Raw genomic sequence first — 12397 nt, forward strand, 5'->3', positions numbered from 1 at the left:
GAGACACAACGACATTCTGACTGCAGTGGGGTTTGAACCTGTGCTCCCCTGAGCCGAACACCAACGCACTAGTTCAGTACGCCACACGCCATATAAATATATATATTAGGGTGGTCCTTAAAATTGGAAGTTGGAAAGTCTAAACTCCAACCCCCAGAATTCATTCTATTAGTCAAGAAAACTAAAGAAAAACTAATAGAATTAATTATGGGAGTTGGAGCTTAGACTTTCCGAAAAAAAATGTACCTCATGAAAGGACCACCCTAATATATATATATATATATATTTCTATATCTTATTTTATAGTCATTTATCTTTCTGTCGTATATTTGTTTGGTTATCGGGGAATACCACATGGAGAGGGGGAGAGGCGGGGTTCGGGGGTTTACAACTTTTTGTCATAAATGCTGGACATATTGCGTTTGTTATTAAAAACTGAAAAATAAAGTTGTTAAAAATAAGAAAAAACCCGTAAATGATGCAGTTTATGATAATGGACTACTGGTTTATTATTATATCTATATTTTTCATTCAGCCTGTGAGATGAGGAAAATCATATCAGGGAAGAGTCAATATGTCTAAGTCCAAATATAAACTTCTAAGCATAATTAAAAAGAAAAAGAGTAAAAAAAGTCTAGCATGCTTTACTTACTGCTCTGAACCTGGGCCTGTGACCTTGTTGCACGATGGGGATCTGTTTGTGTCTTGGCCTGGGGGCACAACATAATCCTCATTGAATCAGTTTGAACTAACGTTTCAGCTCCAAATTGAACATTCTACATGGATCATCTGCTCACCTGTGGTTTTGCTGCTCTGATCTGTTTTTGAGGGGTCTTCTTTTGCAGGACTGTCTTCTTTCTCCTGAAGCTCCTTGGTCACCAGAGCCATCAACTTCTTCAACCTCACCAGATCATTTTGCATTTCTATCTTTTGCTGAAACAGAAGAAACCAACGTCTTAAATCATGCACTTAAGTAAAACACAGGGTGGAATAAGACGAGAAAGGAAGGGACGCTTACTGCCGGCACAGTTGGAAGCATATAAACAAAAACAACTGTCAGTCAGTGAAGAAGGACTAACAACTCAGCCAGTTAGTCTTTAATGAAAGGGAATGTGTGCTTTTTCAGCCAGACAGCACTTAGTCAGGAGAATACATGGCAGGAAAAGAGAGCGAGAAGGTGATAATATTTAACATATATGAAAGGAAAATCAGTAAACAAAAGAGAGAAGTGACAACAGCTATTTCAAGCAGTGCTGGTGGGTTTAAAAATGTGTCTCAACTCATCCTTTAAGTTGACAGCGCAAGTGCATTGATTATGTACACAAACGCGTAGCCAAATAACAACAAACCTCTGTACCCACAGATGTGTTCAAACCTGGGCCCTTTCTAAACCCCAGGGCAGATAAAAGTGGAAGCAGTGGAAGATGGATGAGGTAGAAAACAAGAATCATCTCCTAAGCGGCATTTCCTCCAACGTAAATGAAATGCAATTTAGAAAGCTGCTGAGGGGGACATTTTTTACTGAGCGAGGCAGTCCGTCATCTCGGAGCTGACAGTTTGGGTGGGGGAAGTGTAGGCGCTGCCCTCTATGGGGCGTAATGCGACAATGCATCACTGTGAGCACAGGTAACGCTGAACAAACATCAATATAAAAGGTTGATTTACACAGCATACTATGAATACAAGCAATTGGGAACATAATCATATTTACCTGTGTGACAAGAACTTCGCTTGAAAATTGTGATGATTCAAATTGTGAAGTGCCGACATCATTCACTGGGACATCACCTGCAGAGAGAAAATAATCAAATATCATTGTGTCTAAATGCTTGAGAATGTTTTTTTTTTATTAGGGATGTCAATGTTTCAATCAATACATTATTGGTGGTTAGTATGAAATAACAAGACCAAACAAGAGCAGCATCAATACTCTCCGAATCAGGAAGACAACACGATTGCAAATTGATGTTTTTTTACAGAGTCTGAACTGTTCTTTGTTTTTGTAATGTCAGTTAGATTAAATTAAATAAGAGCTATGAATTATTAAATCATCCATCTTGCTCATTACACCGTAGTCTTTCTTTCCCTGAGGTGTGTGTGAATTACAGATCATGAGCAGAAGATAATTATAGGCTGAAACAAATCCATATTTTGCATTCCTATTTCCCAGCTCAAGACACACACATCACAAAACTGGGAAACAAAACAGCAAACAAGTGAGCAACACAAGGTAAGACTTATATTTCATACCTAAATATACACGTATCTCAGGAGGCTGCAAACCTACAAATGGAAACTAGTACATTGGTAGCTGAGGATCAACTTACATTCATCAGGTGTGCCAAACAGGTCCACAGAGCATTGGCTGGTAGGAACACAGTCGGGGCTGTGGCTTGCAGGTGGACGGCTCATCTGTTGTGCTCCAGGAACTGTAACACCCTCACATCTAGCTTCTCCGGAGTCTCCCTGGTCCTTTGTCACAGCAGAGCGAGAAGCTGATGTTCCGAAAATCTCTGCCAAAGTTGGTAATCCCTCTTCACTGCGATCTGACTCTGAGGAAGACTCGAGCCTCTGGGCCCTCTTCCTCTTCTTGTTGGGTTTGCTCTTGAGGGAGGAATGGGCGCTCAGCTCTACGCTACCACAGTTGTCACGGAGGCCGCTGGGAGTCAAAGAGAACTCTGTGTTTACGAAATGTTCAGCAGTGTTGACTGAATGTGTTCCACCGGCATTTGCATTGCACATGTCTCTTATCTCCATCCCTTTGCCAGCATCAAGCTGCTTCTCTGTGATCTGAGAATACTTTGAGGGTTCATCTAACTCGTCATGTTCAGCGGCTGTGAAGCGGAGCCGCGAATCTACTACACGAGGCACAGGGGAGAGATTAGGACTTTCTATTTTGCGTTTTGACACTTTATTGGGAGTGAGGGCGCTGCTGACATTATTCGTGGAGAAAGAGCTATCCTGACCTGAACAACCGCTATCAGGGATGGAGGCTTCTACCACCACTTGATCAGCTTTCTCAACTGGTTTTTGTGTTCGGGAAGGTGAGATGGAAGGGGATATGAAATCACAGCAAGATGAGGTTTCATTGTCTCTTAATGCTTCTTGGTTTGTCCTTTCAGATTCCTTTGTGTACATCTGATTATTTACAGATTCAACACCAGAACCAACACACTTGCTATCCTTTTCTTCGGATACCTGCACGTTTTCTTGGTCGAAGCCCCGGGTCCTTTTTACATTTGAGCTGCAAAGATTGAAAGATTTCCTTTTAGTGGCTTTGAAGCTCTTGAGCAGTTGCTCCGTGTCCAGGTCACTGTCATTGTTATCTTCCTCATTTTCAGCTCCAGCACATTTTGTCTGGTTAGTCAAGGTTTCCAAGCGAGTGTTGTTAGGGAGATGATTTGCTGGATTGTGGGGTTCAAGTGTTGGAGGTACCACAGTGTGTTCATGTGGACTCGTAGAGCTCGGGACCACAGCGACATTACAAGCAGAACTAGCTTCAGACCAAGTGTCAGTGTTTGGTACTTCGACAATGGAATCTGGAGCATTTGGTGTTGGTCTCTCACCAGACTCCATGTTTTCTACTCCTCCTAAATCATCACCATAAATGCATCCATTTTGTTCAGCCACCTTTGTCATGCTTTCATTCTTAGGTGATGGCATATCATTTAACTCTCCATCTTTAGCTTCCTCAGATTGCTTTGCAACAATGCTTTTTTTTTCAGCTTTATTGGCTCTCCAGTTTGCTTTCTTGTGACCTTCCTGGACTTCCTCAGCAAAGAGTTGAAGTCTTCTACTTCTCCTATTGCTCCTCTTGACAGGGATTTCTTGCTCCTCGCTGCTTGGGTAATTTTCAATATGTACTTGAACTTCTTCTGACCTCCGTTTAGCTATAGGACTGGTTTCTCCATTTTGAACTCCGACCAGAACAAGGGGTTTCGGCACTCTAGCCGGTTTGCCATTTTCTGACCTCGTGTTTTTACCTTTCTTCTTGTCAGTTTTCTTTTGCTCGGTACTTTCTGAATGTTCCTCGGCTTGCTTCTGCAAATCGATGTCGACCTGCTGCAGAGAGCTGCGTGTCCTTCTCTTCAACTTTCTTTTCGGTTGTAGTGGTTCAATATCAGACGGAGGGCAAGGAACCTCATCTTTGCCATGTTGTTTCTTACTTTCTGGCAAGCTGTCAAAATCGTCTCCGTGTTTGTCCGTGTCATTTTCCAGCATGACATCCATCTTTTCTGCTTCTTTAAAAATGTCACTACTGGTATCAATAACCTGGTCCATCCGTTGTTGCTCTTCCTCCAAATCGCTGCCATGTTTATCTTCAGTGCTTGTTTTCTTGACAATATCAGCATAAGAGTTATTTTGTGTTTCCTTGGTTGTTTGTGGTTCGACATGTAGAGCTGGAGGGCTGTTCTTGTTTCCTTTTCTTTCTCGTTTGTAGACGGCCCCAAACACCTGCTCATTGAGAATTTTAGCACGGTCCTCTCTGGTAGGATTCATCAAGATGTTATGTTGTTTGACATTTATTGTTGGAGATGAAGAACAGCTCTCATAATCGTCTGAGTTTTTGTTGGGTTTCTCTAACTCCAGACTTCCTTCAGTTGGAACTTTCATGAGCCACTCAGCAACTTTCTCTAGACTTTTTTTCTGTTTCTCCTCAAGGATCTTGTCAGGATCCAAATCCGTGTTCTGCTTTTTCCTTAAGGACTTTTTTAAAGGTTGGTCTTTGGTCTCATCTGTTATTAATGGTGGTTGAAAGGAGGCTTTTATTTTGCCTCTTGTTTTGTGTCTTGATGTTGCCTTTTCCACAACGTCTGACATTTCTGTTTCAATTGCTTCCACATTATCTGGAGGGCTGTGCGTTTTCTTGTCAGACATTGGTGGGGCCTCTCCAAGACCACTGTCCAAGCCTTCGTTTTCTGTCGTTAAAGGACTTGTGTCTTCAAGTCCCATCAGTCGTGCAAATCCATTCTGGGCTAAAAAAAACAACAATAAAGGAATGGGGAAATTAAAAACGATTAATCTTTTGTAAGACAACACACTAATCCTAACTCTCAAAATCAAAATATTGAAGTGATAGTCAATTCAAGTGAAATAATGCACCCCCCTGAAGATTTTACCTGCTATAGTTGAAGAGGGAGACCTTGACAGATCATCATTGTCAACATTTTCTTCGTTGTCTGGTGTTTCCTCAAATGGATTATCATGACAATGTTTAGTAGCTTCAGCAGCCGAGACTCTGGTTAAAGCAAATACAGGGGAGAATACATTGTGAGCTAATGTTGTGAATTTATCAGCATTTGGTTAAATGGTTAAAGATTCAATGTTCAAAAGTCTTACCCTGGTTTTCCTTTTTCCTGGCACATACCAGTAAAGTCTGAAACCATAAGAGTCACTTTATTAGATGACGTTATGTAAGATAATGTTACAAAGTTATTTTAAGGAGTCTGTGATGTAGTCTTACAGTTGATGCCCGTGTCATTTTCATACGCCTGAATCATGCTCTGCAATCCTGAAACAAGTCTCTGAAACCCAGGGCTCTCCTGCAAGCTCCTGCATCAGTAAAAGAAAAAGAAAAAATACATGTCTTGTGATAAATATAAAGTATTATTATACAATAATAATGTCATACTGTCATCATTTTGTCGAACCTTCTGGTTATCTTGGTTTTACACACTGGACAGCTAGCCCTGCTTGGTATGGTGTTGTCCAAAAGCTTCATCATACAACATCTGGTGATAAAGAAAAATAACAAATATAGTGTTTGTGAGTGCTTGTAAAAAAACATTTAAAACATTAGTTCCTTTTACAAAATCGATGTAATGAAACACCTCTTACTTGCAAAACTGATGGTCACACTTGGTAGACACAGGTGCAGTCATTAACTCCAAGCTATAGGTCAAAGAAAGTATAAAGTCAGTAAAGAACACGACACTTCAACAAAATGAAAAATGTGATCTTTTGTAATCTATTTGGCTGATAAACAAATTATATTAACATGGTAAATTGCTCTTCAAGGGACTTTTGTTCGACGTTGAACATGGCATGAATAAAAAGAGTGGCAGAGGCAGTCAAATTTTCTAATTTAATTTATTCACTCACCATATGGGACATTGCAAGGTCTCCCAAAGGACTGAAATCCCCTTTTTGACATCAGGGGCCAGAGGGGTTTCCATGGTGATTTGTATAAGCTGAAATTGAAAAATCAGAGCACACTAAGAACAATACGAACAAGATAATATTAGACAAAATTATATACTCCAGTGTGACAGGCATTCAGTGGACAGTTGGTTGTGCGCATCTGAACAAATACTGGATTGGTTATTTTTGTTATGGTAACAAAATTACTCTCTCGATATTTTCTAACCTTGTCCGCAGAAAGTTGACCCTGCAGCTAGTTAAGACAAAAGTGTGTACTTCAGTTGTGTCCCTACTGTAAATATTGATTGTATTGTTAGGCAAGTAGGCAGCTGTAATGTGTGATTTTTTTTTTTTAAATTGTCATATAAAATACAAGGTGGACTCAAATCCAATAGAAAGAAGTGTGTCCAAGTTTTCCGGAGTAGTTTATACAAATATTGCATTGATTTGGAGTCACTGGGTCACATGACATAGAAGCTTTTGAAATCAAGACTTTTGGATAAAAAAACAGCAAAAATAAATAGATGGAATAAAAAAAGAAGAAGCACTTATATCCGATAAAAAGAGGTGTGTCTTATTTTATTAAAGTAATAATATCTGGTATCGATATGGAGTCATTACATCACATTACATTGAGGCTATTAAATAACATTAAAACAGATCTTCACTCAATTCATTATGACACATTGGTAATCAAAACAGTATTCCATTCAGGAGTGATTCATTATCATTTTTTATATAAGTTTCATTAATTTGAGCAGGCTAGCAAGAAGATATTGAGATGAGCATTGGCTTTGTGACATTCTACAACTAATGTGATGGTCCCTAAGTGAAAACCCTGTAGATAAAAGCCAGGTTGGGATGTGAACTGTTCTCTATACATGTATATTATAATATCCAAAATAAAACTAATTGAACTTCGGTCTTACTGTGCTCCATTTGATCTGTTACAAGCCTTACTGAAAAACAAACCAGTTTCAAAAATGTTAATGGATTATAAGATACTTCAACAATGCAAAAGTATAGTGTTTTCTTTAAAGTATCTGTGTATAACAAATGTGTATAATGTTAGTTGTGTCTACTGAGAATCATTTTGTGGCACATTACAAAAGCAGCATAAGGTTACACAAACCAACATTTATTGAGGCATCCTACTTCAGTGAGATGAATCAGAAGTTACAATTAATGGCAACATTTGGTAGCATATCGAAAGTGTAATGTGACTTTTTAAATGTGTATATCCAGTGTCAGCTTGTTAAATGTACAGCTAGCTAAACGTCACTCTGGCTAGCTGCTATGATTTGTTTTGGGTTGCAACACTGACGCTCACACTTTCTCAGTTTCACACAATTGACCCTTATACCAACACGTCACACTAAGGATAGATTACAGTTTTTTTTAAAACGCCACTGACTTATTGTTATAAAAGTGTTTGTGTTTATATTTACCTGTCTTTCTTACAGCTTTGGAGTTATCAACACAGGAATTGCCTGCTTCAGTTTTCCCGCAACTTCATCTTCTTCTGTTTTGTTTAACGGCAGTTTTGAGTTCATGTCACATCGCCACCTATTGGCCGTAGACACATGAACCCATACAAATTCTGTCAGTGTGCATAGGAAAATGAACATTAACATAAACATGTTAGAATTTCTCCACTATATATTTTCATGCTAACATCACCAACTCTCTATGGTGTCCGATTATCTGGTTTTAGTTGTCATAATTTACTTTTGTGTCACGTAACGTTGAACCTGTTATGAAAGAAAACAGCTAATTTCAAGCTACCTGTGTTGCGACATTTATATTACCTTAGTTTTTTCTCTCTTTGTCTGAATAAAAAGATTGCCAACAGTCAAAGATGTATCAACAGTTAAATATGTATCAATTTAATTAAATATAAATGTTTTTTCCTCGTGACTTTAGTTGACGTCACATCCGTCGTAAACAACAACAGGGAAGTGGAAAGAGAAGTCCCGAGGTGCAAAATGCAACGGTCACGCTAACTACATTAAAAGTGATTTCTAATTTTCTACGCTACAAAATCATGATTATTATGAAATAGTTGTTATTCTACCAAGGCGACAGTGAGTCTATCTTATGTGTTTGCACCGCTGACCTATCTTTCACACGAGTAAGCTGCAAAGGTAGTGGCTGCTAGCTAGCTGTCTCGCCATAACGCTATATGTCTAGCTATATTGTGTAGCGTTAACTTATTTTGTTTAGCTATTTACAGTCTATGTTTTTAACATACGTTCTTATAGCTAGCGATGGAGGGCTCTAAGTCGTCCAGCACAACCATGCAGGTCAGCTTCGTGTGTCAGCGGTGCTGTCAGCCGCTGAAACTGGACACATCCTTCAATGTCCTCGATCGGGTCACAATCCAGGAACTTATTGGTATGTTAACCAGGGATAATAGACATTCGGTGCCTTAAAATGTACGTGTGATCAATTGCACATGTAATCCTGCCTGTCTCCTCCTAAGCTCCGGTAGTCACAGTGACCCCCAGAAAACAGGCTGACAGCACTGATGGAGAAACAGCACCAGAGGTAGGTACAGCAGATTGTATGCAGTAGCCTGCAATGGTAAAATGTTGATTGTATACATCACAACATAACACTGTATTTTACTGCAAATTACTGGCATTGCCACTACGTATATCCAATATATATGAAAATTATGCAATTGAACTATTTTAGGACTGAGATAACTTACTGATGAGATTCATGTTGCTAATTTAGTGAAAAGTACTATTTTTTTGCTCAAGAAGCATGTTGAGTCCGAATTACATTTTCCTTTCAGGAAACCTTTGCAGAAAACAAGCAAGATGGTGTGTCAAGGAAATACATCCCACCTGCAAGGTGAGTCTTTTCATTCAAGTAATTGAAACAAATAAAATCTTTATCTCTTAGTTGATTTGTTTCTCTGTCAAATGAGGGGTGCTACAAAGTTAACCATACTGCTGAAAACTCTACAGGATGATGTCCACAGAGAGCGCCAACAGCTTCACACTGATAGGAGAAGCATCTGATGGGGGTACCATGGAAAATCTCAGTCGTAGGCTGAAGGTAAACCATACTTTCATGCTACTATAAAGAAGGACAGTTTTATTATGACAGTTTACTCTGATCATGTTATGGTTGCAAACATGTCAGAAGCATGGGCTGTTGACAAAGTACTGTATATGTTAGGGTAAATGTTTGGATGTCTCTGATCCTATCCCACCCAGGTGACCAGTGACCTGTTTGACATCATGTCAGGCCAGACAGACGTGGACCACCCGCTGTGTGAGGAATGTACCGACACCCTGTTGGACCACCTGGACACGCAGCTCAACATCACAGAGAACGAATGCCAGAATTACAAGTGAGCTGCTCAACCACAAAGTAAAATTTGTGTATCAGTTTTCACACAAAAAGATTATTAAGAGAGGGGAAATGCTGACAGGGTTGCTACCTACAAATATGGATAATACAAAAAAACACTAAAAGTGCTAATTCCATTTGTCTGTTTAAATGCAGTATAGTAACAAACTGTATGTGCACATGTTTTTAGGCAGTGCCTGGAGCTGCTGTCACACCTGCAGGTGGAGGGGGAGGAGACCCTGCTGGCAGATCTGCATCAGCTGAAAGGGCAGGAGGAGGCTCTGGTCCAGGAGCTGGAGACAGTGGAGGGGCAGAGGGCTGTGGTGGCCCAGGACCTGACCCAGAGCAGGGTCCACTCCCAGCAGCTGGACACAGAGGAGCTTCAGTGAGTGTGACCCTATACTGTGTGTGTGCTATTTGCCAAATGAGACAACAGCTAACAGCTCTTTGTGCTCAAAGGTACCAGAAGGAGTACAGCGAGTTCAAACGGCAGCAGCTGGAGCTGGATGATGAGCTGAAGAGCGTTGACAACCAGATGCGTTACTGCCAGATTCAGCTAGATCGCCTGAAAAAGACAAATGTCTTCAATGCCACATTTCACATCTGGTAAAAACACATGCAAATGATGTTGTATCTGTTTAAAAAAAAAAAAAAAAAGTTTTGCTGTCAAGCCGTCAACGATGACTTGGCCAATATTTGTATAAAAAGCCTCTGGGACAAACATGAATCGATGCCCATTCACTGAGAATCTTAATTATTTTTGTGTTGTTCTTATCCAGGCACAGCGGACAGTTTGGTACAATCAACAACTTCCGTCTGGGTCGACTCCCCAGCGTCCCGGTGGAGTGGAACGAGATCAACGCAGCCTGGGGGCAGACGGTGCTGCTGCTGCACGCGCTGGCCAACAAAATGGGGCTGCGCTTCCAGAGGTACCCACATTACAATGTGCTTGCACTGAGATAATATTTAGTTTGTCTTTTGCTATCTTACAAATGTACTCTATCCCTTTAATTAGTGCTATTTGTTTAACTCAATCCTATATTAATGTATGGCTCTGGTTCAATGCTATTTATATCACATTACACAGTGGTGTTTGTATGTGAGCAGATGGTTTTGATTTACATTATTAGGCTCAGCTTTATGTTGCCTAACAATTCTTGGATCTAGTAAGATTTATTACAAATATTCTAATGCAAAAGGTATCTCAAACTTCTCTCTTCAGATATCGTCTTGTCCCTTACGGAAACCACTCATACTTAGAGTCCCTGTCAGACAAGTCCAAGGTAATTAAAACGGTCTTTACAATCCCAGCCCTCCTGTGATTATTAAACACTATCCCCCAGGCTCTAATCCTGCCCTTTCTCTCTGTCCTGTGTGTGTCCAGGAACTTCCTCTGTACTGCTCGGGGGGCCTGAGGTTCTTCTGGGACAACAAATTTGACCACGCCATGGTGGCCTTCCTGGACTGTGTCCAGCAGTTCAAAGAGGAGGTGGAGAAAGGAGACACTGGCTTCTGCCTTCCATACAGGTCAGAAACCTGCAGCACAATGTGATCATTTTTAATCTGGCGCTATTGCCGCATTATTAGATGGGCTGTAAATATTGATGGAGTTTGAAAGCAAATTCAAAACCATTACTTTGATTTATTTCTAGAGGAGCTCAAGAATTGCATTCATCAATTGTCCCATTGCTGAAATAAAAGGACATCTGGCTCCATGAGCGTTTGAATTATTAAAGCATTGCCACACAGTGTGTACCTCAGGCTTTGTACCACACATTTTGATGTAATAATAAAGAGGTATTTTTCAACAATTGTATCTATGATGTCTTGCGTGATGAATGACATTTTTCCTCAGGATGGATGTGGAGAAGGGTAAGATCGAGGACACGGGTGGCAGCGGCGGCTCTTACTCCATCAAAACCCAGTTCAACTCTGAGGAGCAGTGGACCAAGGCGCTGAAGTTTATGCTCACCAACCTGAAGTGGGGACTGGCCTGGGTCACCTCGCAGTTCTACAACAGATGAGACTTCTGGACAATGCTTTGTGATTTATAGTCATAGTTTCCTCTGATGAATGGATTACGTGTGAATATTATTACTTGGCCAAAGGAAAAGCAATGGTTGTGTCGCAGGATTTTCTGTACAAACCTTCGTTGGAGCAATTCTAGATCTTCAGTCCAGATTGTCTGTGTTTTTACATTTTACAAAGAAGTGATGATTTGCTGCCGAGTGGGATGTGGAAGCAGAATGAGATAACAACCTGTGCGTCCTTTAGACCACTTTCATCCTCTGCTTCACTAATTAATATCTTTGAAGAGCTGATAATGCATTAAAACATCTTCGCACTTCCGCAGGCTAGAATGTAAAAGAAATCTTCGCCAAATTGACTTCTAACCACTTTATCAAGTTCAAGGATTCCTTGCTCTCCTGTTGCACTGCACACCTTTCCATCACTGTGTAACCCCCACAGTGATTACATGTGTTCTTGTCCTTATAACATAAGCTGTAAAAGTGTGCTGTGATAATGAAGTTCAAGGTTGAATTTTTAATATATTAACACTGTTTAGTATTCAACAAGAGCGTCAGTATTTCTTTAACCTCGAATGCAATTGTCACGTTTGCCGGTTACATACATACGTTGCAGGTAAACTGTTGTATTTAGAGGCTCACTGATACGGCTTCTTTGTGATCATACTCCGCACCATCACATCCATTTGTCCGTTTTAGATATGATGGATGCATGTAATGGTGGGATTTTAGTTAATAAAAAGTTTCATGCTGTAAAATTGGTGTGGAGTTTCTTATAGATTCAAAGTATTTGATAAATGAACATTGAACACAGATAGAAAACACAGCAGTGTACTCTTAACTACAATACATGTGCATTATTTCCC

General features: G+C 40.2%; 2 protein-coding genes across 2 annotated transcripts in view; one reads left to right on the plus strand and one right to left on the minus strand.

Moving 5' to 3' along the window:
* Positions 1-7662, minus strand: part of LOC104967610 (BRCA1 DNA repair associated) — a 29122-nt gene extending 21460 nt beyond the window's left edge. The window contains exons 1-11 of the mRNA XM_010797116.1: positions 7590-7662; positions 6103-6191; positions 5839-5892; positions 5652-5732; positions 5465-5553; positions 5341-5377; positions 5121-5239; positions 2328-4976; positions 1712-1788; positions 798-933; positions 653-710 (exon numbers count right to left, since the gene is read on the minus strand). Coding sequence (XP_010795418.1) covers positions 653-710; positions 798-933; positions 1712-1788; positions 2328-4976; positions 5121-5239; positions 5341-5377; positions 5465-5553; positions 5652-5732; positions 5839-5892; positions 6103-6176 — 3374 coding nt within the window. The 5' untranslated portion in view covers positions 6177-6191; positions 7590-7662. The remainder of the gene's footprint in view (positions 1-652; positions 711-797; positions 934-1711; positions 1789-2327; positions 4977-5120; positions 5240-5340; positions 5378-5464; positions 5554-5651; positions 5733-5838; positions 5893-6102; positions 6192-7589) is intronic.
* A 413-nt stretch (positions 7663-8075) lies between these two features.
* becn1 (beclin 1, autophagy related) lies at positions 8076-12289 on the plus strand. The gene is made up of 12 exons (XM_010797115.1): positions 8076-8155; positions 8403-8535; positions 8624-8688; positions 8942-9000; positions 9117-9207; positions 9369-9505; positions 9695-9889; positions 9964-10110; positions 10284-10433; positions 10727-10787; positions 10889-11031; positions 11360-12289. The coding sequence occupies exons 2-12, from the start codon at positions 8409-8411 to the stop codon at positions 11526-11528; spliced, it is 1344 nt and encodes a 447-aa protein (XP_010795417.1). The 5' UTR covers positions 8076-8155; positions 8403-8408; the 3' UTR covers positions 11529-12289.
* Positions 12290-12397: the final 108 nt, after the last annotated feature.

The sequence above is a fragment of the Notothenia coriiceps genome, unplaced genomic scaffold, assembly GCF_000735185.1.
Source record: "Notothenia coriiceps isolate Sejong01 unplaced genomic scaffold, NC01 NC01_scaffold00037483, whole genome shotgun sequence".
Taxonomy (NCBI): Eukaryota; Metazoa; Chordata; class Actinopteri; order Perciformes; family Nototheniidae; genus Notothenia; species Notothenia coriiceps.

Excerpts from the sequence above, each read along its gene's own strand:
- becn1 (XM_010797115.1), top strand. The coding sequence starts at position 8,409 with ATGGAGGGCTCTAAGTCGTCCAGCACAACCATGCAGGTCAGCTTCGTG. Across the intron at positions 9,890-9,963 it reads CTGGACACAGAGGAGCTTCA|GTACCAGAAGGAGTACAGCG; the intron begins GTGAGTGTGACC and ends TTGTGCTCAAAG. Across the intron at positions 10,788-10,888 it reads CCCTGTCAGACAAGTCCAAG|GAACTTCCTCTGTACTGCTC; the intron begins GTAATTAAAACG and ends GTGTGTGTCCAG.